General features: G+C 43.3%; 1 protein-coding gene across 3 annotated transcripts in view; it reads left to right on the forward strand.

The window, feature by feature from the left end:
- ATG7 (autophagy related 7) overlaps positions 1–27,363 on the forward strand; it is a 183,134-nt gene that overhangs the window by 6,649 nt on the left and 149,122 nt on the right. For all 3 annotated transcript variants that reach the window (XR_014788511.1, XM_084839861.1, XM_084839860.1), the window contains exons 4-11: positions 1,241–1,318; positions 1,913–2,029; positions 11,817–11,966; positions 13,124–13,212; positions 14,843–14,964; positions 16,908–16,998; positions 20,594–20,738; positions 22,289–22,447. Coding sequence is in view for 2 of the 3 variants with exons in the window: in XM_084839861.1 (XP_084695987.1) it covers positions 1,241–1,318; positions 1,913–2,029; positions 11,817–11,966; positions 13,124–13,212; positions 14,843–14,964; positions 16,908–16,998; positions 20,594–20,738; positions 22,289–22,447 (951 nt within the window). In the remaining variant the exon portion in view is untranslated. The remainder of the gene's footprint in view (positions 1–1,240; positions 1,319–1,912; positions 2,030–11,816; positions 11,967–13,123; positions 13,213–14,842; positions 14,965–16,907; positions 16,999–20,593; positions 20,739–22,288; positions 22,448–27,363) is intronic.

Genomic DNA, 27,363 nt, shown 5'->3' on the forward strand with positions numbered 1-27,363 from the left:
AAGCCTTCTGCTTGAAGGGCAAAATAATGTGTCTCAACCTGTGTGTGTGTGCTGGTTTAATTATGGCTCCTGTGTGGCAGATATAGTGCCCCCATGCACTTCAGAAAGAAGCAGATTGTTTAATGTTCTACCCATTATTTCCAGAAATATCTTGTACTTCAGCATTTCGTTTACATTAACTACTGAATTGCTGCAAAGGTTCTGTCAGTGCAATGCTCATAAGCTGGTCAAGGTTTTTCTGAAGGAATCTTGAATTTTGTAGCATTGTGAAGATGGAATGGAAATCTCGGGATGAAGGCTTGACTGTTGCACCTGTTTAAATTTGACTCGCACACATGCCTTTTGTGGCAGAGGTGGTTGGGTGGAGTGATCTGGCCCCTGACCTCTCTGAAGTTCCCCACCGCTGGCATATGACGATCACAGGCCTTGGTTAAAATGAAAACAGATACATTTCTAACCTGACTTTGAGAACCTACAAGCCACACTCCTATACTCTCTGGTTCCAGTTGTATGTTGAATCTGAGCATTGGTGTAGCGTAGTGGTTAAAAGAATGGGCTATGAATCAAGAAGTCAGTGGTCCAGATCTCGCCTCTGCCATGAACTCTCTAGATGGCTTTTGGTAAACTACATTCTCAGCTTCAGGCCAACCCACCACCCCCTCCATCTGCAACATGGAGGATAAAACTGCTGACTTACCTTTGTTGTAAGGATTACAACTAGATAATGAATGTGAAGCACTTAGAACACTTGAAAAGCTCTATACAGATGTGAAGTAGTAGTAGATTTAATAATGCTACGTGACATTCAAGGCTACATCTCCCATACATTGTCATGTTTTAGAGGTCTGCCTTATACTAAGTCAGATCGTTGTTAGTCCATCTACATTTATGATGACTTGCAGCAGTTCTCCAAAGTTTCAGGCCTGGAATTGAACCAGGACCCTCTATTCCTGACTGTTTTTATGGCCTATCCTCCTATGTAGAGATCTCTCTACATAAAGCAGATGAGCTGTATGGAGAGATTGATATGATGGGAGGACTGGAATCTTTCTGTTTATCTCTTTAAAATATTTATATGCCACTGTATAACCATATTCTCAAAGCAGCTTACAACAAAGCTTAAACACATGTTAAAATGCTTACAATAAATCCATAAAATATATAAGAACAGCATATTTTAATCTTGTTGCAACCAGGAGAACCCTACTTGAGACTGATATTTTCCCTGCTTCACTCTTAGATATGGGACGCAATAACATCAGGGGATGCAACTGAAAATCCTGTCTTACTGAACAGATTCCTCCTCTTGACATTTGCCGTGAGTAAATGGTGTTTTTGGTTTTTGGTTTCACTTTGTTGTGCCATGACAGTCAGTGCAGACTAGCTGATGGGTCACGACTCTAACAGCCCTTGGTACAATTCTCAGGCTTGCTCTGAGCTCTTGCTGCTTGGAAAAGTCACTGTCCTCAGCACCATCCTGTAAAATGGTGGCACGCCCATCCGGACTCTGTAGGCAAATGTGTTCATGCTGGTTTTTGGCATGCTAAAATCAGTACAAAAAGGCGCATCCTTTAAGATGGTACGGAGTGTGTGTGAGATAGGAAACCTCATCTAAGGGCTGGAATTTGGGTGACCAATGAGGATCCTCTTGAGGTTCGGCTGAAGCAGTTGGACAGGCCCAGGGTGAAGGAGGAGGAACAGGGTGCAACCTAAACCTCTCCCTTCCACCTAAATAGGGCTATGGTAAGAGTGCCCAGGCAGGGATGTTAAACATTAATCATTCTCTGAATGGCCAATCTTGATAGTAATAATTGGATCAAATAACCCCTTCCACACTGTTACTTTTTGCGGAGAAATCCTTCTTATACTGTAAAATAAAAAGTACTAATATATTTATACCATTTTTCCTTAGGATTTAAAGAGGTATCGTTTCTATTACTGGTTTTGTTACCCTGCATTGTGCCTCCCAGAAGGTATCCCTTTGATTCAGCAACCTGTGTGCCTAGGTGCAAAGTTTTCTCCAGCTCAGGTATTTTAAAACTATTTAGTTATTCAGCACCATCACTGCATATGACACTTTACAGAGTTTCATAACCTGTATGCACCTGCTTGAGATCTGTGCTCATTTTTTGGAGGCCTTCCTCGTTGCTTTGCCAGCAGACTTGCGGCTGGTGGGGACAAGAGACGGGGCCTTTTCAGCTGTGGCACCTAAAGTGTGGAATAGTCTACCAAAATAGGTCATCAAACTCTTGGTTTACCTGCTTTTAATTGGATGCTTTTCAGTTGATCCTTTTTAATCTACTACTCTTGATTTGGGTTTTTGGATGATGTTTTACAGTGGTTTGCTTTGAGTGTTGTTCTGATTTTATCTCTTTATTCAAAGTAGCTTTGAGTTTGATTGATCATACAAAGGTGGGATGTAAATACAAGAAAAAAGATAGGCTGCTCCTCTCCCTAAGGAGCATACAGTCTAAATTAGATTTATTCTTGATGTTTCAAAATGCCATCTTGACTCCAGTTCAGCAAGCCTATTTGCATGTGGGGTCACCAATGCGTGCAGAATGACTTCTCCCCTCCTCCATTCTGGTTGGTGGGCAGCTATATGTGGGTTGATCCTTGTGTGTGTAGTTCCTGTTACTTAATAAACAGGGGAGCCTGCACTCATGGGGGCTGCATGTACCAACTGTATTGGGGTAGTTCTTTAAACTGCCTGTGTTTATGGGTAGCATCCATGGGTAGAATTTCAGCAGCAAATCATCGCTTTTCCCCATTGCTATGGCGAGCACTACTTATGTTGCGCAAGCAATGGCTTACGCTACCACAACAACGTAAGCACTAATGCTGAAGCACAATTGAATACATTCCTACATTTCCCTTTTATTTTAGTACGTTTTATTTTTACTTCAGTCAGTGGGGGCCTCTCAAAGAGCAATTCCGTTATCTGAGCAAACATAATAAGAGAGATGAGACTTTTGGACTGGCCTGTTAATTTTTATTGGACAAGTAAATGTACGAAAGGTTGCTAAGTAGTATTTTCAGAGTGAAAATAAGACTTCCTCTATTGCAGAGCTAGTAAATCAAATAAAGAAGCAGTTGACCTTGACAAATTGACCTGCTCTTCAAGCCTTCGTATGACATGCTTTTAAGAATAACAGTCCTGGGGGGCACAGTCTGTTACTAAGAGTTCAGGTTAGTTAACACTACGAACAGCACCTGATTTCAGTTGACAACTCAAGTTCTTGGATAATATAAGTGGTAAACAAGAGCTGGCAGCTCTTAGAAAAGAGCTTAGCTAGATGGGATACAGGAAATGAGACTGAGGCATGCTGAGTCCACCCATTTTGATAGGAAAAATGAATTGCAGCATTATTATTATTATTAAATTTAATAAATAACTGAATTATTAAGCTGCTCTGGGCAGCTTTCAGAATTGCTTAGAATGTTTGTATCTTGCCCTTCCTCCAAGGAGCTCAGAATAGTATACATGGTTCTAACTTCACCTCCTCCTTATCCATGTTATCCTCACAGCAATTTGAGAGATGGCAACTGGCTCAAGGTCACTCAGTGACCTTTACAGCTGAGTGGGGATTTAAACCCTGGTCTCCTTGGTCTTGGTCTGGGGCCGCGGTGGCTTAGTGGTTAAGACGCTGAACTGCAGACTGGAAGGTTGGCAGGTCAGCAGTTCGAGACCCGAGTGCTGCGTGACGGAGTGAGCTCCCGTCTTCAGTCCCAGCTTCTGCCAACCTAGCAGTTCAAAAGCAAGAAATTGCAAGAAGATAAATAGGTACCGCCTCGGCGGGAAAGGTAACAGCGTTCCGTGCACCTCGGTGTTCAGTCATGCCGGCCACGTGGCCACGGAAGCGTCTTCGGACAGCGCTGGCTCTTCGGCTTAGAAACGGGGATGAGCACCGCACCCTAGAGTCGGACACGACTGGTTGGGGACACCTTTACCTTTACCTTTACCTCCTTGGTCTTAGTCTGACACTCTAGCAAGTAGAGGGGAGCAAGTAGGCCTCCAGATGTTTGAGACTTCGGCTCCCAGAAGCCCCTGTCAGCATGGCCAACGATCAGGAATGCTGGGAGTTGAAGTCCAAAACAACTGGAGATCTACTTGCTGCCCACCCCTGCTCTAGGCCACCATACTGCACTCGTTCTCAAGTACCCAGGGAAACTGAGACATTATTTACAGAAAAGGCTAGTCAAAATTCCTAAACATGACATTGTATGGGCTTTAAAGGAGGAGTCCCAGAGGTTTCCCTAACAAACCTAGTGATATTCAGTTTCCGAAGAGATCCTCCCCTCTGCATCCCTTTGAAGCTGATGCAGTGGTTTAAGCATGTTTCTGATAATGTGTCACAAACTTTTGTTGTTGTTGTTGTTATTATTCAGTCGTTAAGTCGTGTCTGACTCTTCGTGACCCCATGGACCATAGCACACCAGGCCTTCCTGTCCTCTGCGCTCTCCCAGAGTGTGCTCAAGTTCATATTCATTGCATCGGTGATGCTATCTAGCCATCTCATCCTCTGCCGTCCCCTTCTCCTTTTGCCTTCAGTCTTTCCCAGCATCAGGGTCTTTTCCAGGGAGTTTTCTCTTCGCATTAGGTGGCCAAAATATTTGAGCTTCAGCTTTGGTATCTGTCCTTCCAATGAGCAGTCAGGGTTGATTTCCTTTAGGATTGACTGATTTGACCTCCTTGCAGTCCAAGGGACTGCACTTGACTTCACTCTCCAGGATGTCCGGCTCAAGTTCAGTGGCCGCACTATCATGGCTATCAGGGACATTCAGATCTTTCCTGTATAGTTCTTCTGTGTATTCTTGCCACCTTGTCTTAATCTCATCTGCTTCTGTTAGGTCCCTGCCTTCTTTGTCCTTTATCATGCCCGTCTTTGCACAAAACGTTCCCTTGAGATCTCTGATTATCTTGAAGAGATCTCTAGTCTTTCCCATTCTGTTGTTTTCCTCGATTTCTTTGCATTGTTCATTTAAGAAGGCCTTCTTGTCTCTCCTTGCTATTCTCTGGAACTCTGCATTCAGTTGGATATATCTTCCCCTTTCTCCCTTGCTTTTCGCTTCCCTTCTTTCGTGAGCTACTTGTCAAGCCTCATCAGACAGCCACTTTGCTTTCTTGCATTTCTTTTTCTTTGGGATGGATTGAGTTGCTGCCTCCTGAACAATGTTATGGACCTCCATCCATAGTTCCTCAGGCACTCTGTCTATCAGGTCTAATCCCTGAAATCTATTTGTCACCTCCACTGTGTATTCATAAGGGATATGATTTAGGTCATACCTAAATGGTTTAGTGGTTTTCCCTATGTTCTTCAATTTAAGCCGAAATTTTGCAAGAAGCAGCTCACGATCTGAGCCACAGTCAGCTCCAGGTCTTGTTTTTACTGACTGTATAGAGCTTCTCCATCTTTGGCTGCAAAGGACATAATCAATCTGATTTCGATATTGACCATCTGGTGATGTCCATGTGTAGAGTCGCCTCTTGTGCTTTTGGAAAAGAGTGTTTGCTGTGATCAGCGTGTTGTCTTGGCAAAACTCTATTAGCCTTTGTCCTGCTTCATTTTGTACACCAAGGCCATGCTTGCCTGTTATCCCGGTGATTTCTTGACTTCCTACTTTAGCATTCAATCCCCTATGATGAAGAGGACATCTTTTTTTGGTGTGAGTTCTAGATGGTGTTGTAGGTCTTCATAGAACCGATCAACCTCAGCTTCTTTGGCCTCAGTGGTTGGGGCATAGACTTGAATTACTGTGATGTTAAATGGTTTGCCTTGGATTCGTACTGAGATCATTCTATTGTTTTTGAGATTGTACCCCAGTACTCCTTTTCCCCCCCTTCATGGATCACTGCCTTGTTGTGGCGAAGGGGCTTGCGTAACTCAGTGAAGCCATAAGCTATGCCGTGCAGGGCCACCCAAGACGGACAGGTCATGGCAGGGAGTTCTGACAAAATGTAGTCCACTGGAGAAGGAAATGGCAACCCACTCCAGTATCCTTGCCAAGAAAACCCCATGGAATGTATCACAAGGCTAAAAGAGATGACGCCGGAAGATGAGCCCCTCAGGTCGGAAGGTGTCCAATATACTACTGGGGAAGAGCAGAGGGTATTTCCAAGTAGCGCCAGAAAGAGTGAAGCGGCTGGGCCAAAGCCGAAAGGACACTCAGCTGTGGATGTGTCTAGTGGTGAAGTCTGATGCTGTAAAGAACAATATTGTTTAGGAACCTGGAATGGAAGATCAATGAATCAAGGTAAGCTGGAGGTGGTCAAACATGAGATGGCAAGATTGAACATCGACATCTTGGGAATCAGCGAACTAAAATGGACAGGCATGGGCGAATTTAATTCAGGTGACCATCATATCTACTACTGTGGGCAAGAATCCCTTAGAAGAAATGGAGTAGCACTCATAGTCAACAAAAGGGTGGGAAAAGCAGTACTGGGGTACAATCTTAAAAACGATAGAATGATCTCAGTACGAATCCAAGGCAAACCATTCAACATCACAGTAATTCAAGTCTATGCCCCAACCACTGAGGCCGAAGAAGCTGAGGTTGATCGGTTCTATGAAGACCTACAACACCTTCTACAACTCACACCAAAAAAAGATGTCCTCTTCATCATAGGGGATTGGAATGCTAAAGTAGGAAGTCAAGAAATCACCGGGATAACAGGCAAGCATGGCCTTGGTGTACAAAATGAAGCAGGACAAAGGCTAATAGAGTTTTGCCAAGACAACACGCTGATCATAGCAAACACGCTTTTCCAACAGCACAAGAGGCGACTCTACACATGGACATCACCAGATGGTCAATATCGAAATCAGATTGATTATGTCCTTTGCAGCCAAAGATGGAGAAGCTCTATACAGTCAGTAAAAACAAGACCTGGAGCTGACTGTGGCTCAGATCGTGAGCTGCTTCTTGCAAAATTTCAGCTTAAATTGAAGAACATAGGGAAAACCACTAAACCATTCAGGTATGACCTAAATCATATCCCTTATGAATACACAGTGGAGGTGACAAATAGATTTCAGGGATTAGACCTGATAGACAGAGTGCCTGAGGAACTATGGACGGAGGTCCATAACATTGTTCAGGAGGCAGCAACTCAATCCATCCCAAAGAAAAAGAAATGCAAGAAAGCAAAGTGGCTGTCTGATGAGGCTTGACAAGTAGCTCACGAAAGAAGGGAAGCGAAAAGCAAGGGAGAAAGGGGAAGATATATCCAACTGAATGCAGAGTTCCAGAGAATAGCAAGGAGAGACAAGAAAGCCTTCTTAAATGAACAATGCAAAGAAATCGAGGAAAACAAGAGACTGGGAAAGACTAGAGATCTCTTCAAGATAATCAGAGATCTCAAGGGAACGTTTTGTGCAAAGACGGGCATGATAAAGGACAAAGAAGGCAGGGACCTAACAGAAGCAGATGAGATTAGGAAGAGGTGGCAAGAATACACAGAAGAACTATACAGGAAAGATCTGAATGTCCCTGATAGCCATGACAGTGCGGCCACTGAACTTGAGCCGGACATCCTGGAGAGTGAAGTCAAGTGGGCCTTAGGAAGCATTCCTAACAACAAAGCTAGTGGAGATGACAGTATTCCAGCTGAGCTATTTAAAATCCTAAAAGATGATGCTGTTAAAGTGCTGCATTCAATATGCCAACAAATTTGGAACACTCAACAATGGCCGCAAGACTGGAAAAGGTCAGTTTACATTCCAAGTCCAAAGAAGGGCAACGCCAAAGAGTGTTCAAACTACCGCACAATTGCGCTCATTTCACATGCCAGCAAGGTGATGCTCAAAATCCTACAAGCTAGGCTTCAGCAGTATGCGAATCGAGAACTACCGGAAGTACAAGCTGGGTTTCGAAGAGGCAGAGGAACTAGAGACCAAATCGCCAACATTCGCTGGATCATGGAGAAAGCAAGAGAATTCCAGAAACACGTCTATTTCTGCTTCATTGACTACGCTAAAGCCTTTGATTGTGTGGATCACAACAAACTGTGGCAAATTCTTAAAGTGATGGGAGTACCAGACCACCTTACCTGTCTCCTGAGAAACCTGTACGAGGGTCAAGAAGCAACAGTAAGAACCAGACATGGAACAACCGAGTGGTTCAAAATTGGGAAAGGAGTACGACAAGGCTGCATATTGTTACCCTGCTTATTTAGCTTATATGCAGAGTACATCATGAGAAACGCCAGGTTGGATGAATCACAGGTCGGAATTAAGATTGCCGGGAGAATTATCAACAACCTCCGATATGCAGACGATACCACCCTAATGGCAGAAAGCAAAGAGGATCTCAAGAGCCTCTTGTTGAGGGTGAAAGAGGAGAGTGCAAAAGCTGGTTTGAAACTCAACATTAAAAAAACTAAGATATTGGCATCTGGCCCCATCACTTCTTGGCATATAGAAGGGGAAGAAATGGAAGCAGTGACAGATTTTACTTTCTTGGGCTCCAAGATCACCGCAGGCAGTGACTGTAGCCATGAAATTAAAAGACGCTTGCTCCTTGGGAGGAAAGCTATGGCAAACCTAGACAGCATAGTAAGAAGCAGAGATATCACCTTGCCGAAAAAGGTCCGTCTAATCAAAGCTATGGTTTTCCCAGGAGTAATGTATGGCTGTGAGAGCTGGACTATAAGGAAGGCTGAGCGCCGAAGAATTGATGCTTTCGAACTGTGGTGCTGGAGAAGACTCTTACGAGTCCTGTGGACTGCAAGGAGGTCAAATCAGTCAATCCTAAAGGAAATCAACCCTGAGTGCTCATTGGAAGGACAGATACTGAAGCTGAAGCTCAAATATTTTGGCACCTAATGCAAAGAGAAAACTCTCTGGAAAAGACCCTGATGCTGGGAAAGACTGAAGGCAAAAGGAGAAGGGGACGACAGAGGATGAGATGGCTAGATAGCATCACCGATGCAATGAATATGAACTTGAGCACGCTCCGGGAGAGAGTGCAGGACAGGAAGGCCTGGCGTGCTATGGTCCATGGGGTCACGAAGAGTCGGACACGACTGAACAACAACAACTCCTTTTCCCACCCTTTTGTTAACTATGAGTGCTACTCCATTTCTTCTACGTGATTCTTGCCCACAGTAGTAGATATGATGGTCACCTGAATTAAATTTGCCCACGCTTGTCCATTTGAGTTCGCTGATTCCCAAGATGTCGATGTTCAATCTTGCCATCTCATGTTTGACCACCTCCAGCTTACCTTGATTCATTGATCTTACATCCCAGGTTCCTAAACAATATTCTTTATAGCATCGGACTTTTTTTTTCACCACCAGACACATCCACAGCTGAGTGTCCTTTCGGCTTTGGCCCAGCCGCTTCACTCTTTCTGGCGCTACTTGGAAATTCCCTCTGCTCTTCCCCAGTAGTATATTGGATACCTTCCGACCTGAGGGGCTCATCTTCTGGCGTCATATCTTTTAGCCTTGTGATACGTTCCATGGGGTTTTCTTGGCAAGAATACTGGCGTGGGTTGCCATTTCCTTCTCCAGTGGACCACATTTTGTCAGAACTCTCCACCATGACCTGTCCATCTTGGGTGGCCCTACATGGCATAGCTTATGGCTTCACTGAGGTGCACAAGCCCCTTCGCCACGACAAGGCAGTGATCCATGAAGGGGGTCACAAACGTACTGGCCCCTTAATGAGCTGATGGGCAAGACATGTCAACCCATTTTTAAGGTGTAAGAATTTGAAATGTTCTTCCTGTTCAGGCCTCCATACGTCTCACCCTACCCTGACCCCTAATCTGCTATTGCTTACCAGCCAGTTTAAGGTCTGCTCTTGTGTCCTGTTCTTCCCAGTCACTTGTATTTCAGGGCTAGGTACCTGGCAATGGGACTATGTTGTAAACTGCCCAGAGAGTTTTGGCTAAGGGCTGTATAGAAATAAACAAACAAATAAATAATAACAATATTGAAGAGCAGAAGTCTTCAGCTTTGTCAGGACCCAGGTTTAAAACCAGTTGGCAGTGTGTCAATATTTATCTTCTCTCTTTCTACGTTGGGCTATATGCAAAGGAAGACTGAGCTGTGCCTTCCATACTTGTACAGAAGAAGGAATTTTGATGGGTTCAGCTTGTCATGCAAGGTGAAAAAAGGATACACCTGTATCCTCTTCCCTACAAGTATTAAAGGTAAAAGAGCTCTGACTTCCCCTGATAATTTCCCCCCTTCCCCAAGCTAAGGCCTCGTTTTCACAAGCAGGGAGTGAGGTGTCACCCTGTGTCTGGACTGTACCACTGGTGAGAGCTTGTATGATGAAATACACCTCCATACAAAAACCACCCTCCTCTGCACCTAGAAAACTAGATGTTGGGGAGACGCATTCCTGTTGAGCCTTTTCCCTAACATGTTAATTTTATGTGTATAGGAGTGGTTTGAGGTTTTTTGTTCTTGTGGCATATCATGGGAGCAGAGCAGACATCACTTCATCTTCTGTTTGTGTAGTCTAAGAATCCCAGCTTTAACTTTCCACCTGCCGTCACATTGGAACTCTAGAGCTTTGCTTCAGGTGGGCAGGTATAAAACTCGCACAGACATCTTTGATAAAACTGAAGCCCCAGATGTGGAAATTATTGCTCACAATGGCGAATGCTTTGACATTTGGTGAATTGTAGGGCTCTTTATCGTGCATGTGCGCGCATGCACCATTCAAGTATTTTAGATACTTGTCTGTATTCACCTGCTGACTGAAATACAGTGGGTGTTTTTGAAGTGCAGGGCCTTCTAAGTAGTGGCACTAGGAATGCATGATAATTCCGTTTCAGTTCACAAATCATTTGAAAATGACCTGTTCACGGTCCCAAATGCAGACGTGAACAGGAGCTCATTTTCTCAGAGAATATTTGCTAATTCTCAAACTTGCCTTCACGTTTGCAAAATGTGTACTTGAAAAGTGTGCAGTTTCATCAAAATGCACAACTTTCTCAAAATGCACACATTTTAAATTGCCCATGCTTTAGTCTATGGGGGAAATTTGCACAAATTTGGGGATTGTTTGTGCAACTTTCACATTCACACAAAACAAACAGGGAGTGCAAACACCAGTGCAAAACAAGGGGAGATGAATAGCGAGTGGATGTTTGAGCTCACCAAGGTTCCCCACACATCACTTGATCACCCATCCTGAAATGGCACCAATGTCATGTAAGGGTGCAACCCTATGCACATTTAAACAGAAAGAAGTCCTACAACTCCCATCATGCCCCAGCCACATCAAGGGACATTTGGGAGTTGCCTGACTCTTTCCGTCTAGACATGCATACAGTTGCATCCTTAGATGCCTAGTGAAAACTTGGCTTTTTCGAAAGGCATTTGCAACTGGCTGAGTGTTTTTGTTTGCTTCTCCTGCAGTGGGGCTCTGCTCATTTTCTTTTTTCTTCTTTTTTTGCTGATTATCTGCCTCCATTACACAGGATAATGGGCTCAAGATACAGGAAGCCAGATTCCAGGTGAACATCTGGAGAAACTTCCTGACTGTTAGAGCAATAGGACAATGGAACCAATGACCTAGGGAGGTGGTGGGCTCTCCCACACTGGAGGCATTCAAGATGGGGCTGGACAGCCATCTGTCAGGGATGCTCTGACTTGGATTCCTGGACTGAGCAGGGGTTGGACTCGATGGTCTTATAGCCCCCTTGCAACCCTACTATTCTATGATTCTAGCATATATACACTTCAAAAATGTGGCTGGTAGATTCAGTTATATAAGTGGAAGAAGGTATACCAACATTTAGGGTTTAAGAATACTGTCCATTAAGTAGACCCGTGCTCTGTTTTCTTTTAGATTCAAGCACTCCAGAATGCATACGATGAGCTTTGCCAGAAAGAAGGTCAAACAGCCCTGCCTTATTTTTTAATCAAGTACCATGATGATTCTGTTCTTGTGTCCTTGCTTAAAAACTGGGATGACTTCTTCCCTGATCAAAGGGAAAAGGTAAAAAAACAACATTTTCAACACAGTATTGTACATTGAAATTATCATTCCCACCGTTGACTCCATTTATTTGTGTTTGGCTTTAATGTTACACATAGAACTTGAAAATGATTTCCAGAATACTCAGCTTTTTGTTAATGTGGTGGGAGGGAGAAGAGCTAAAACGTCTAGGCTAGTTGGATATCTGAGAAGGGACCTTGCAAAAGATATCAAGGGACATTTGGGAATCAGGCTTTAAAAAAAAAAACACTCTCAAGTTCATTGTTCAGGGGATGGTGGTGGTGGTGGGAACAAAACCTTCCCCTGCCTTGCCTCACTGCGCTCAGAGGCTCTGAGCCTCCCCCCCTCCCCCCACAGTCCAACTCTGTTACTGAAAGTGAGTCAGCCTGGGGAAAATGTCTTAAAGAAGCCGAGTGTGACAAAGTAAGGTGGTGGGGGATGGATTGGATTTTGCTCCCCTCCCCACTCATTTTGGTATGAAAAATAGACTCTCCACCCTCACTTTATAGATATATATGCAAACCTGTATTTATAAAGCAGACATGTCTTGTTTGGTCCATAGTCATTAGCCAAAGCAGTCAAGCTTGGACTGGGGTGGTCACTCATTAACCTGCTGGTGAGGAAAAGCTGCATCACAGAGCGGGCTTGAGCCACCTCCCTCAAGCAGATTCTGAGTTTCCCCAGAAGGCCCTGCCCCTTCCCTGGCCCTACTCCAACCGGTGACCTACATGGTTTCCCAAGTTTTGTAAGTCCCCGTCCCCACCGCCATTCTTCAAGGTTGAAAGGCAGCAAGAGCTTTAAGTTAAAATATGGCCCCTGAGATACGCTCTGGAGTTGAATTTGGCCCTCTGGGTGAAGGAGGTTCTGTTTCCCTGCTTTGATCTGAGGTGGTTCACATGGAACCCATGCAGGTCGCTGGAATCGTCGTTCTTAATTCCCCTTAACTAGATAATTGCCTGCAAATGTACAAATCAGGTAGTTTGGAGGAACCAGTGTGGTGTTTTGAGGGAGCAATTGTATATGTTCATTTGTGTGTCTCTTGCATATTTGTTGAATAATACTGTGGTGCAAATTAAATTAACATGCAGTAAATGCTAATCACATTCAATAAATGCTGATTCCCTTAATTTGGGATTAATGGTAGGATTTCTTTGCAGGTGGCACTTGGTGTTTATGACCCGTGCAATTTTGCCCAGTATCCAGGATGGCCACTGAGAAATATATTGGTCCTCGCAGCGCATAGATGGTATTTATTACTAGAATGATGCCTTGAATGAGGCTTTCTCCATAGCTGCAATCCTAAACACATTTACTAGGAAGTAGGTCCCACTGAACTTCATGGGAATTACTTATGGGTATTTATGTATCGGATTGGGCTGTAAATCTTTGTTTTCCTTTCTTAACATAAACTTGAATTTGTTTCCTAAAATGTGCACTGTCATCCACTGTCAATTTTTTAAATGGATGGATAACTCTTTGACTGAATCCAACAGCACAACTGCATAAATGTTTACACGGACATTAATCACACTGTGTTCAATGGAGCTTACTCCCAGGTAAGGATGCATAGGATTGCAGCATAAACCTTCTCTTTTTTCATATAGATGTGAGGCGTGTGTCTTTTTAGGACACAGGTAGGCAACGTGATGCCCATGGGCACCAGTGTGCCCCCAGACACCTTCCTTGGTGCCCATCAAGATTCCCTGCTCCTCCCAATTTTTATTTTAAAATATTATAATATTTTTAAATATTAAGAGGCAGCTGGGATAGCTCCAAAGCAAAGTGGGAGCCTCTAGCTGCTGCCATTGTAATTTCCCACGACTGACTCCAGGAAGGTTACTTGACCTTTGTGACTAGCCATGCCCACCAATGACAGCCACTTTGTGGTTGTGCCCAAGACAGCTTCTCAAATTTACAGATGTGTCCACAGGCCCCAAAGGTTGCCAACCCCCATTTGATGGTTAGGCTGACTTCAGGGTTTTTTTTTTTTTTTTTTTAGGGCTTTGGCATTCTCTGTTGTGGATTCCTCTTGGCACAGTTCATCTTCTTGTGAGTGGTGTCCAGGTTGGAAACACCTCCTAGTGTGTAGTTGCCCAGGTGGGAAATCATTAACCATCAGTGGTTTAATGACTGCATACTTCTGGTGGACTCCACACATGTAGTCCAATGCATGGATGTCAGGTGGACTGAGAAATAAGACTGGCAGGTGCAGTTATATTTTCCCACCACACCAAGGATTTTGGAACTTTATTTAAACTACAATGGTTTTTATTCTCGCCACCCGCAGTAGTTTGTCATTATGATAACATTCTGAAGGCTGAAGTTTAATTGAGGGATGGTTCCCCCCCCCCATATTCCAGTGAAATTCTGTGTGAAATATTTATAGTCTTAAAGTTAACGTTACTTGTGGGCGCAGTGAGGTTTGATAGTATTACTTGGTAAGACCACTTATACCATGATCTAGGTTTAGGACGTTCCCATAGTACTGTAGGGGCAAGGGCGACTTCTTCAGATCGTGGTTTTGTATGGTAAACCTGAACTGAACCATGGCTGACCAATCTTAAATGCATTCCAAGAATTTACTAATGAAATCAGTAGATCTTAAGAATCCTCCCTAGATACATATATTAAATCGGATGTGAACCTGCTCACGTTTTTGTGAATGCATTGCCATCATGAGTTGCTTCTAGTACACTTGTGCATTTTGCCATTCCTTTTTGCAATGAATACATTCATATCCGGCAAATGAGATTGGAATACTATGCCAAATCGAATCCCATTGGAAAAGGGTCTTGGTATCCCATACAAAGAATTGCCTGTTGTCAGTCCTGGCATTCTAGCTGTGCTGCTGTTAAAAGAGTTCTCATTCCTGACAGGGGCAGCCACCTCCATTCCGTGGATGTGCTCTGCTTCAGGGACAGAACCATGCAGGGAGCAAGAGACATTTCGCACAGTACCGTTTTTGAAATAAAGCTTCCACGGGTGGCACAGAGTTCAGGTAATCCATTTTGAGAGTTGGGGCTGAATGTTTAGAGTATTGAGTTCTTAATATTGCTGCTTGGGGACATTTTTCTCTTTCCACAATACCAGTGAAGCTGAAAGCAGCACAGTGCTGCTCTCAGGTCATGTATGTCAAGAGATCCGTTGCAGTAAAGGCCTATTCAGTATGTTCAGTGGAACATACTTGAAAAATATCTGCTTTATCTAAAAAGTATGCCAATTTTGAGAGTTTCTTCTGTGCTTGCAAGCTATCCATGCTTCTGTTATTTCCATCATGGTATATCAGTAATGCAGATTTTCACACTTAGCTTCTCAAGAATGATTATTAAGGGTGTCTGGTTTCTATGGCATTGAATGCCAAAAGTTATACTAAAGGTGAACAGCCACTAGAATACTTATTTTATGATGGACCATTTGTTTGAGCTAGCAGTTACACATGTTCATAGGTTGTTAGCGTGACATCCAGATGAGATACCCTGGGTTGTTCAGGGTTTAAACAGCCCAGAGTTAACCCAATAACAAACCATGGATTAACTCTGGGTTGATTACCCTCTAAACAACCTGAGTGTCCGGGTTTGGAAATCACAATAACAACCTATAAACAGGGCAATCATAGGTTGTTAATTGAAAGTGGAAGAGATGAGCACTCTGGAGGCAGCTCACTCGCTCCCATGTGCACCCAGCAATTCGTGGGTTAATTAACCCACGATTGCCTTTTATGTGTGAACTATGTCAGTATGTGGAACTTCCTGCCACATGAGGTTAGGTCATCTCCTTTTTGTCTATTGTCATTTGAGAACTTTTTTTGTTCTAGTGAGCTTTTGATTTCTCTGCCACTTAGGCTTTTAGACCATATCTCTTGCTGTGTCATAGTCCTGGATGTATTTTTGCTTTGTTTTTTATTTTATTTTATTGTTGTTGGGAATGATATTGTTTATATGTTAATAGTGATTATTTTATTTATAATTGTGAGCTGTTTCAGGCATATCCATTTTGAAAGGGGAAAACATATTCAAAACTATTTTTAGTGTATGTAGCGTGTTAAGATTTCTCAGCTGTATATTTTCACAGGCTAGGGAACGGTGTAATTTAGAGGAGTTTAGCGGCTGAGTGTGGGTTTGAATGTAGGTCAGGTATATCATTTACATCATTGCTTTGACTTGCACCATGTTGATTCCTAGTGAGAAACTTCAACAAATTAAGTTTTTAGGATAAGGCTATGCCCAACAGTTCCCAAAGAAATGGTATGGTAAATACAGATGATTGAGAGTCAGTGTGGTGTAGGAGGGCCAGTGAGGTATAGTGGTTAGAGAGTTGGACTAGGATGGGGTGGGTGGGACCTGGGTTGTAGTCCCCACTCAGCCATGAAGCTCACTAGGTAATTTTGGGGCAGTCGCTGTCTCTCAGCCTAACCTAGCTCACAAGTCATTGTGAGGATAAAATGCAGAGGAAGAGGAACATGTATGCTGCCTTGGGCTCCTTCAAGGAAAGCTGGGATATAAATACAACATGATGCAAGATAATTACAGCACATATCTGTACTCGTGTGGATTTCAGAAGGGAGACCATGCTAGAATTTACATTTAGAGTAGAAATATATAATAAATTCTTCAGCTGTACAGTAAAATCTTCTGACCTCTACCCCCAAGGACTCATTGCTGTGGGAAGTTTTGGTGAATATAGTTTACTTATAATACCTTAAATTTTGGGTTGACTTGTCATTGCTCCCAATGCATCTTCAAGGTATTCTAGAGCTTTAAACAGCTTCTTTGCAAAGGGCTACATTGACATGAGACTAACTTGGAGATTCTAGGAGTGACTCCAGATAACTGTAATAATTCTGATATTCATGCTATTAATTACTTGCACGTTACAAGAAATAGGGATTTTTTTCACTATGTTTACATTCTTCAACGCAATGCTTCTTCCCTGGATATGCAGATTGCCCAAAAGCTGTTGGATGGGAGAAAAATCAAAAGGGAAGTATGGGCCCAAGAATGGTAAATCTAAGCGAGTGTATGGACCCCAAAAGGTATGTATCATTATAAGCCAATATATTCTGATCCTACTGGGAAAAGGCATCACTATAAGGATGTATGCGAAAGCTTGTCAATGGGAAACACGCCTGCCATTTTTTGAGAATGATTGGAATCTGTTGGGAGTGTGGAAGTTCTTCCTTAGCGTTATGCACTCGTTGACTATTTATTCATTGCTCTGTCAATTTTAAAAGTGTATTCCTTTCTTTCTGAAGAGGTGCTGACGGTTACATCATTCTGTGTGCTTGCTTATAAAAACTCATTTCTGTGATGGAGTAAGGAATCCCGGTTCTTGCATACCTTGTAGGTTGCAGCCTGTTTTAGAAAGGGCCTTCCCAGCTACAGAATCCTCTGAACACATGCAGGCTCTTTATTTATTTATTTATTTATTTATTTATTGCATTTATATCCCACCTTTTTTCCTCTTGCAAGGAACCCAAGGCGGCTTACATTATCCTCCTCCTCTCCATTTTATCCTTACAACAACAACCCTGTGAGGTAGGTTGGGCTGAGAGTCTGTGACTGGCCCAAAGTCACCCAGTGAGCTTCCATGGCTGAGTGGGGACTAGAACCCGGATCTCCCGGCTCCCAGTCCAGCACTCTAGCCACTAAGGTGGACTTTTAAAAGGTTTTGATGTGAAAAAGGTGTATTAACAAAGGAACTATGTACAATTGCTGTGTCAGTTGCTTTCAAGCGTCATAGTATAGAATCATAGAATAGTAGGGTTGGAAGGGGCCTACAAGGTCATCGAGTCCAACCCCCTGCTCAATGCAGGAATCCAAGTCAGAGCATCCCTGACAGATGGCTGTCCAGCCTCGTCTTGAATGCCTCCAGTGTGGGAGAGCCCACCACCTCCCCAGGTAATTGGTTCCATTGTCGTATTGCTCTTACAGTCAGGAAGTTTTTCCTGATGTTCAGCCGGAATCTGGCTTCCTGTAACTTGAGCCCATTATTCCGTGTCCTGCACTTGGGGATGATCAAGAAGAGATCCTGGCCTCCTTCTCTGTGACAACCTTTCAAGTACTTGAAGGGTGCTATCATATCTCCCCTCAGTCTTCTCTTGTCAAGGCTAAACATGCCCATTTCTTTCAGTCTCTCCTCATAGGGCTTTGTTTCCAGTCCCCTGATCATCTTTGTTGCCCTCCTCTGAACCCCCTCTAGTTTGTCTGCATGCTTCTTAAAGTGTGGTGCCCAGAACTGGACACAGTACTCCAGATGAGGCCTCACCAGTGCTGAGTAGAGGGGAATGAGTACTTCCCGGGATTTGCTTCTATGAATGCACCCCAAAAGAGCATTTGCCTTTTTTGCAGCCACATCACATTGTTGGCTCATATTCAGCTTGTGATCTACAACAATTCCAAGATCCTTCGCGCTTGTAGTGTGGTTGAGCCACGTATCCCCCATCTTGTAACTGTGCATTTGGTTTCTTTTTCCTAGGTGCAGAACTTGGCATTTATCCCTATTAAATGTCATTCTGTTGTTTTCTGCCCAGCGCTCCAGTCTATCCAGATCACTTTGAATTTTGTTTCTGCCTTCCAAAGTATTAGCTATCCCACCCAATTTTGTGTCATCTGCAAATTTGATCAGCATTCCCTGCACCTCCTCCTCCAAGTCATTAATAAAAATGTTGAAGAGCACTGGGCCCAGGACTGAGCCCTGCGGTAGCCCACTCGTTACCTCTCCCCAGTTTGAGAAGGTCCCACTGATAAGCACTCTTTGAGTCCGATTCTGTAGCCAACTGTGGATCCACCGGATCGTTGTTTCATCTAGCCCACTTTGAGCTAGTTTGCTCATCAGGATCTCATGGGGCACTTTGTTGAAAGCTTTGCTGAAGTCGAGGTATATGATGTCTACAGCATTCCCACGGTCTACAAGGGAGGTTACTTGATCAAAAAATGAGATCAGATTCGTCTGGCAGGACTTGTTTTTGACAAATCCATGTTGGCTTCGAGTAATCACGGCATTGTTGTCAAGGTGTTTCCAGATGGATTCCTTTATCATCTGCTCCAGAATTTTCCCAGGGATTGATGTCATACTGACTGGTCTGTAGTTCCCAGATTCCTCCTTTTTACCCTTTTTGAAGATAGGGACAACGTTAGCCCTCCTCCAGTCATCTAGCACCTCCCCCGTCCTCCATGATTTCTCAAAGAGAATAGACAGCGGTTCTGAGAGTTCTTCTGCCAGTTCCTTTATTACTCTAGGATGCAGTTCATCTGGCCCTGGAGGTCTGAACTCATTCAAAGTAATTAGGTGTTCCTTGACCATATGCCTATCGATCTCAAGCTGCATCCTGCCCCTTCAGCCTGTACTTCGCCTTTGCCAGGGGGATCATCGACCCTCTTTTGGGAGAAGACTGAGCCAAGTAGGAATTGAGCACCTCTGCTTTTTCTTTGTCATCTGTTATCATTTTGCCATCCTTATTTAATAGCTGAACCACCATTTCTTTCCTCTGCCTTTTACTATGCACGTAGCTGAAGAAAGCCTTTTTGTTGTTTTTAGCATCCCTTGCTAACCTCAGCTCGTTCTCCGCTTTAGCCTTCCTGACGCCATCCCTGCAATTCTGTGCTATCTGCCTGTACTCTTCCTTTGTTACTTGGCCTTCTTTCCACTTCCTATATGTGTCCTTTTTTGTTTTCAGGTCATCCCTAAGCTTATTGTGAAGCCACATTGGCTTCTTCTGTTGTCTTCCACCTTTTCTTCTTGTTGGAATTGTTTGTGATTGTGCCTTGAGAATTTCCTTTTTTAAAAGCTCCCACCCATCTTGGACTCCTTTTCTCGTTAGCTTGGCTTGCCATGGGACCTTACTGATCATTGTTCTGAGTTTATTAAAATCAGCTTTCCTAAAATCCAGGGTACGCGTTTGACTACACTCCGCTTTTGCTTCCCTTAGAACCAAGAACTCAAGTACAACATGGTCGCTTTCCCCCAGAGTTCCTGTAACTGCTACTTTATCCACTAAGTCCTCTCTGTTGGTTAGGATCAAGTCAAGGATAGCCGATCCTCTAGTTCCTTCCTCTACTTTCTGTAGGAGGAAGTTATCTGCCACACAAGTCAGGAATTTCCTGGAGGGGCCAGGAAACTTCCTAACTCAGGAACCTGTTCCACATGGTTTTTTTGAGGCATGTCTGCTAAAGAGGATTCTAGAGGTGGAGGGATAGTCTTGGTGCACATTCAGCTCACATTGGGTGTTAGCTAAGCCTTTTGGGCTTCATTGTTGCCTTCTGTGAACTGAGAGCACACCCAGCCTTCAGAGAGGGATCAGTGATGGTGGACAAGCTGTCTTTCAGGGAAGTTCATTTGCAGTTACTGATCTTTAAATTGAAATTGGCCTATTGTTTCTAGAAAGCAGTGATACAATAGCTGTAGCTCCTGTAACCTACGATTTTCCTTTGAGCAAAGCAATTGAACTTTGTATTCTGGAACTACACTTTTCCTGAGGAGATTATGGTGGTCTGGAATACTGGGTATTTATAAAAGAAGAAGGTGCAAGGCTCCCCTTTGAAGCCAGAACTTCTTAAGAATGATGAAAGAAGTCTGTCATGCATTCTGAATGTTTAACCAATCCGTCAACATATCTTTTTGCTCTGTAGATTAGCTGAATCATCAGTGGATCTTAATCTTAAATTGATGTGCTGGCGGTTAGTACCTACTCTTGACCTGGAGAAAGTTGTGTCGGTGAAGTGTCTTCTCCTAGGAGCTGGTACGCTGGGTTGTAGCGTAGCCAGAACCTTGATGGCAAGTACTGAAACTACTCCACAAATCCTAATGTTCCATTATTATGATTTTTTTGTGAACTGCCTAGAAAGCTTTGGCTATTGGGATGGTATAGAAATAAATCAAATCATTATATAGAAGAATCTGTGGAGCAAAATAGATGAATGAATATTCATTGTAAATGTCCACTAGAAAGGAGCCCAGGTCCCTGGCTGTTTCCTTCTGTGCACCACCTATGTCTGCTGCTCTCTTCACAAGTTTCCCTTCTGCCAGCATCCATCCTGGAGGCAGAGAGCTGTGCTCACACACAAGGGGTGAAAATGCAGGAAACAAGCTGGGCTGTCATACCCCTCACAATGAGATGAACAAATTTGTACAATTATGCCTTGGGCATTATACATGATAATTATCTTTCTGTAGTAGCTTGGAGGGAAAAATGTATATGTCAGGATGCATCCCTATGCATGTTTAGACAGAAAAAAGTACCACAGTTCCCAAATGTCCCTTGATATGTCAGGGGAAAGCTGGGAGTTGTAGGAGGTTTTTTTTTCTGTCTGAACATGCATGTGATTGCACCCTTAGCTGCTGTTTTTGTAGTGTGTGTAAGCAGAGGATGGGCTGAAAAAGTAAAATATCAGTATGTGTCTTAAAGAAAATACTTGGGTAACAAAAACAAAACATACACTGGAATAGTTCATATACTCCATCCTGCCCTTAGTTTTGCTTTACTGGGTCGTTGGTACAAAGTGTGTAGCATCATGGTTCTCAAAGTGTGAGCTGGGCTTCCCTGATGCATCCTGGAAGGTTGGGAGGGATGGGGTGAACTCGCTGTTGGCCTCCCTTAGTGTGTGTCTTTTGGTCCAATTCAAACGTGAGCGGAATGCTGTGGTTGCTGCTTCACCATGGCTAGATGGCACACTGCACTTGAAGACCGAATCCTGTGGAATTGCCACAACCATGTCACTGCCAACAGCAGTGATGTCAGGAGCACGGATAGGCGTTGACACGGGGACAAAAGAGACATCCCTTTAAATCTGTCTAGCAGCTTCGTCTTTTTTTCATGTGTAAGCTAGGGTAGGTTCAGGGTTGGATCAGGACCATAGTGTAGTGGCTTTTAATGTCTGGGTTGGGACCCCTGTGCCTACTCTAGAGTAAAAATGAACACAAGACATACTTGCTTGACACAGGTTTCATGTACATCTGTTTTGGCTCACAGACAGACCACATGTCTACCTGACCCTTAGGATTCTATCCTTCAGATGCTTCAGATTGTTGTGAACCCCTCAGAGAGCTTCAGCTATTGGGTGGCATAGAAATGTAATAAATAAATAAATGCCAAGTAGGCTGGGATCCGGCCATTGGGATGCAGCCCAAATTGGCCCTCATCCTTTGACTGGATGAGGGAGGCAGCATGCCAACCAATCGCTCATGGCCCCATTTGGTGTCAAACAGGCTACCCTGTTCTGATTGTTGGCGCTGGGAAGCAAGGGATGTTTATGTCAAACCTGTGTGATACTATCTGAATAATGCAAAAATCTAATTTCATATGGTGTTTTCTTCTGTTCATTCAGGGATGGGGAGTTAGGAAGATCACATTTGTGGATAATGCAAAGATCTCTTATTCCAACCCTGTGCGGCAGCCGCTGTATGAGTTTGAAGACTGTCTTGCGGGTGGGAAGTCCAAAGCGGTTGCGGCAGCAGACAGGCTTCAAAAAATATTCCCAGGAGTGGTGAGTAAAACATATTTAGATGAGATTTAATAATTAAAAACCTCTTATTGGCTTGAATTACAGCCTGGGGTGCCTCTTATGCTTGTTCTTCAAAAGCAAACTTAAACGACAAAGAGATAATTCCTTCAAACTAATGACTGACAGGCTGTGACAGCTACATTTTTTCATGGAAGGAGAACTGAAATTGAATCTGCTTGAAGCAATCAAAATAAAAATGAAGCAACAGAAGTAGTTTTATTTTTGGAATAATAAAATGAATTGATATTTAGGTACAGCTAGCTCATTGGCGGGGGGGAACGGGATAAATAAATCCTGAAAGAGATTGTTTCCAGAGGGCAGCCATGTTAGTGTATTGCAACAAAATTTATTTAATTTATTAAATTTCTTAATCGCCCATCTGGCCGGCCACTCTGGGTAATGTACAACGATACAATTTAAAACAATAAAATTATACATTAAAACATTATTTTAAAATACCCTAACCCACCCTAAATGCCTGCCTGAATAACCAAGTTTTCAGTGTGTGGCAGAAGCTCATTAAAGAGGGGGCATGGCGGAGTTCCCTAGGGAGGGAGTTCCACAGAAAAGGGGCCACCACAGAGAAGGCCCTCTCCCTCTTCCTCACCAGCCTAGCTGTCCTGGCTGATGGGACAGAGAAAAGGCCATCCAAGGCTGATCTTGTTAAGCGGCCTGTCTGATGTTGCTGGAGGTGATCCTTGAGATAGGCTGGGCCGGAACTGTATGTAAAAACCAACACCTTGAATTTGGCCTGGAAAACAACTGGTAGCCAGTGCAACTTCTTCAGCACTGGAGTGATGTGATCACGCCAGCAGATGCCTTTAATCAGGCACGCCACCGCATTCTGCACCAGCTGCAGCTTCCAAACCATCTTCAAGGGTAACCCCATGTAGAGTGGTCTAGACAAGAGGAGACCAGGGCATGTACTACCGATGGGAGCAGATGGTCGGGAAGGTAGGGGCGCCGCTGACATATCAGATGGAGTTGGTACAGTACTGTCTAGCTCACAGTTGACACCTGAACCTCCATGGACAGCTGGGAGTCTTAAGATGACCCCCAGGCTGCGGACCTGGTCTTTCAAGGGTAGCTGTACCCCATTCAACACCAGATCAACATCCTCCAACCTCCTCTTGTGTCCCACCAAAAGTACCTTGGTCTTGTCAGGGTTCAGCTTCAGCTTATTCCTCCCCATCCAGCCACTCACCGTTTCCAGACGTTTAGACAAGGATTCCACGGCCAACACCGGTGAAGATTGGAACGAGAGGTAGAGCTGCGTGTCATCCACATATTGATGACACCGCACCCCAAACCAGCGGCTTCACATAGATGTTAAATAGCATCGAGGAGAGGATGGAACCCTGTGGCACCCCACACGTGAGCGGCCACGGGTCCAACACCTCCTCTCCCAGTGCTACCCTCTGGTACCTGCCAGAGAGGAAGGACCAGAATCACTGTAATACGAAGTCTCCAATGCCCATCCTCTTCAGGTGGTCCAGGAGGATACCATGGTCAACTGTATCAAAAGCTGCTGAGAGGTCGAGGAGAACAAGGAAGGAGCATTCGCCCCTATCCAAAGCCCTCCTCATATCACCCACCCAAGCAACCAAGGCCATTTCTATCCCATGCCCAGGCCTGAAGCCCAATTGAAATGGATCTAGATAATCGGCTTCTTCCAAGTGTGCCTTCAACTGCATCGCCACCACCCGCTCAATGATCTTTCCCAAGAATGGCAGATTCGAGACTGGGCAAAAGTTGTTCAGAACTTGGGGATCCAAGGAGGGCTTCTTTAAGAGCGGTCTTATCACTGCCTCCTTGAGGGCTGATGGCATCACTCCCTCCTTAAGGGAGGCGTTCACCACCGCCCTGATCCCCTCACCCAGTCTCTCTCTGCAGTTCATAATGAGCCAAGATGGGCAAAAACTTCAAAGAGTCTTGTGGCACCTTGAAGAATAACAAATTTATGCTGGCAAAAGCTTATGCCAGAATAAATTTGTTACGGTTGAATTCAGCCTCTGCCGCAAGAGGAAAAGCTCTGCTTGCAGAAGGTCCCTCTGCCTGATTTTTGGGGATCCCCCATCTCGCCAACACACCACATCTCACCCCCTTCAGCAGGGTCGCCTGACACTCTGTGTAGCATTTTCAGGCTGCTGGAGGGGCTGCCCTGGGAAGGAGGGGATGGAGATGTTCACTTCTGCCAGCACAGTTGATCCTGCTTAAATCTGGACCTAACCCTTAGCCTTTAAGGTGCTACGAGACTCTTTGTTATTTTGAGGAGGTAGATGTCACTTAGCACGTACCATTATCCACGCAACATTTTTTTCAAAATCAGGCCAGAGTAATCTTCTCTGCCATTCTGTTACAACAGTAGAGCCCCTCTCCTGGAATGCATTTTGCATGCAAAGGCAAGGCTGATAAATCTGTTTGCAAGAATATTTACTTGAGAGTAGCCACATCAGCTTGGTCTTTCAGAGAGCAATCTCAGGGCAAGATATTGCTTGTTATCTGTCCAGATATTACAAGGGACGTTGGAGTAAATGCATCCTTTTAACGTGAAGCATTGGCTCTCCTGGGGCAAAACCTAAATGCGGAATGTACCAAGTCTTATATGTACCACTTTGGAAATATTCTGGGAACGAGTCACAGGACTGGTGGAGGGGTAGGGACATTGGATTTTATCCTATGTAAGTTCTACTTAGAGTAGACCCAGTGAAATGAATGAGACTAACTTAAGTCCTTTTAATTTCAGTGGGTCTACTCTAAGACTTATGTTGGATTTTACCATAGTAGGCAACCTGGAAAAGTGTAGGAAACTAGCCCCACAAGTGTTGTCTGAAAGACTATATTATTTTATCTATATTAACATTCCTATCCCACCAAATCAGTCCATCATGGGTTCCTTTGACGCCAAAGAACAATAAAAACAACAATAGAACACCAGGATCTGTCTGTACAAAACATATGGAAACAGTTTGGTTTGTTAATTGCTTTTATACTGGATTTTTATTGCAGTTTGAACTGATTAACTTGGCTCACAACTATCTTAGATACTCAGATATGACTTCCTTCACTATTTTTAGCAACTTCACTTGACAGACTTTGTAGTTTTGTTTTATTTATAGTATTTCTGTACCACCTTTCTGAAACCAACCAGCAGAGTGTAGAAAAGACTAAAAAAAAAAGACCCAAATCAGATAAAATATAATAAAAGCACCAGTTGGAACCAATGTCACTCTGGCAGCTTCCCATGGGCTCTCCATGGGAGCTTTCTCAAACAGCTTTTTAAAAGATTGAAAAACTTTTTCATCTCCCCCTGGAATTAAAGGGGGGGGGGCAAGGCAGCTCTGGATAACATCTTGGAGAAAAGTATCCCCCATGAGATAGTGGGGGGGCTGGATTCCAGGATTATCTCCCCAGAGCTTTACCAATGCAAAAAGCTGTTCTGAAACTCCTATTTCATAGGAGAAAACAGGGCTGACGTGTTCCATAATATATGCATTAAGAAATATCAACAACTCCTGAGGGATGATTTAAGAAATATTAATATTTGAGAACATCTGAGGACCTGCAAGATCTGTTTGAGAGAAACATGACTACACCGAAGAGAAGAAAGGGGCTGGCATTACCGCCAACTCCCCCTGTACCTCCTGTGTCAAAAGTTTCGAAAACAGAAGATATAGGGGAATTATTTACTCTGATAAAGACTTTATCTTCGCAATTTATGGAGCAAGCCAAAAGGTTGGATTTAATCTAAAATTCCATCACCACCTTGCAAGGAGCTGTGGATTTAATTAATGCGTCATGGCAAAAAATGGAGACGAAAATTAACGAGCTAGAAGACCGAATGGCAGGGAATGAAACTACGACACAGGTTTGTTTTAAAAATGTCTCTGTCAGAATTTCTCAACTGGAGGCCTTCACATGAAGATCCAGTGTACGTATTATTGGCATTAAAAATCTGTCCAAAGATGTAAAATTGCCTATTTTTGTGGATAAACTTTTGCATGAGATACTCCCTATCCCATCTGATTATTTACTTGATGTTGAGCAGGCATTTCGTGTGCCAAATGCTAAAGGGACTGACGATACAATCATAGTCGAATTTGCAAAAGTCTCCACAAAGAATTATATCCTGCGTTTGGCGAGAGAGGGTGGAAGCTTTTCCTGGAAACAAGATAAGGTTATGTTATTTCCAGACTACATCAAAGAGGTGGCGAATAAAAGAAGGCAATTTATCAAAGCGAAAAATATGGCAAAACAAATGAACTTACAATATTACTTAAAATATCCTGCTACACTTTGTATTGTGTCTGAAGGCCAGATGAAGAAGTTTCTAAATCATGAAATGACGGAGGCATAGCTGAATGTAAAAATGCGTGAGATTTCTGTTCCAACACCATGAACTGGAATCTTTAAACAGGCTTTGTTAACTGTTTGTGTTTAGTCTACATGATCCAGGCTAGGTCAGAAGATAAATGATTATACATATATACGCTTATTCTCTTCCATCTTTTTTCCTTGCTTTTCTTTATATTTTTTATTTTTTATTTCAAAATACTTTTGGTATGCTGTATTTAAATGTATTGTTTGAGTGTAATTATGCACATGCATTTATATATCTAGTATAAAATATATTACTGATTGTTGAAGGTTTATTTTAAGTTTTATTATTATTATATAACACTATATTTCTATTATTATTGTTATTATTATTATTAATAATAATATAGGCTACTGGGAATGAACTGTAGACCTGTTTCTTTGATATAAGATTCATGATATGATATTGAAATGTAAGGTAGTTTATTAAACTATAAGATTGTTAAGGTTATAGGTAGAGTTTTTAAAATAGAATGGCATCGGAGGCTGGGGGGTATTGGAGTTTAAACTTAATTCTTTAA

The sequence above is a fragment of the Heloderma suspectum genome, chromosome 2, assembly GCF_057233095.1.
Source record: "Heloderma suspectum isolate Gila_16-S chromosome 2, 16-S_ref, whole genome shotgun sequence".
Taxonomy (NCBI): domain Eukaryota; kingdom Metazoa; phylum Chordata; class Lepidosauria; order Squamata; family Helodermatidae; genus Heloderma; species Heloderma suspectum.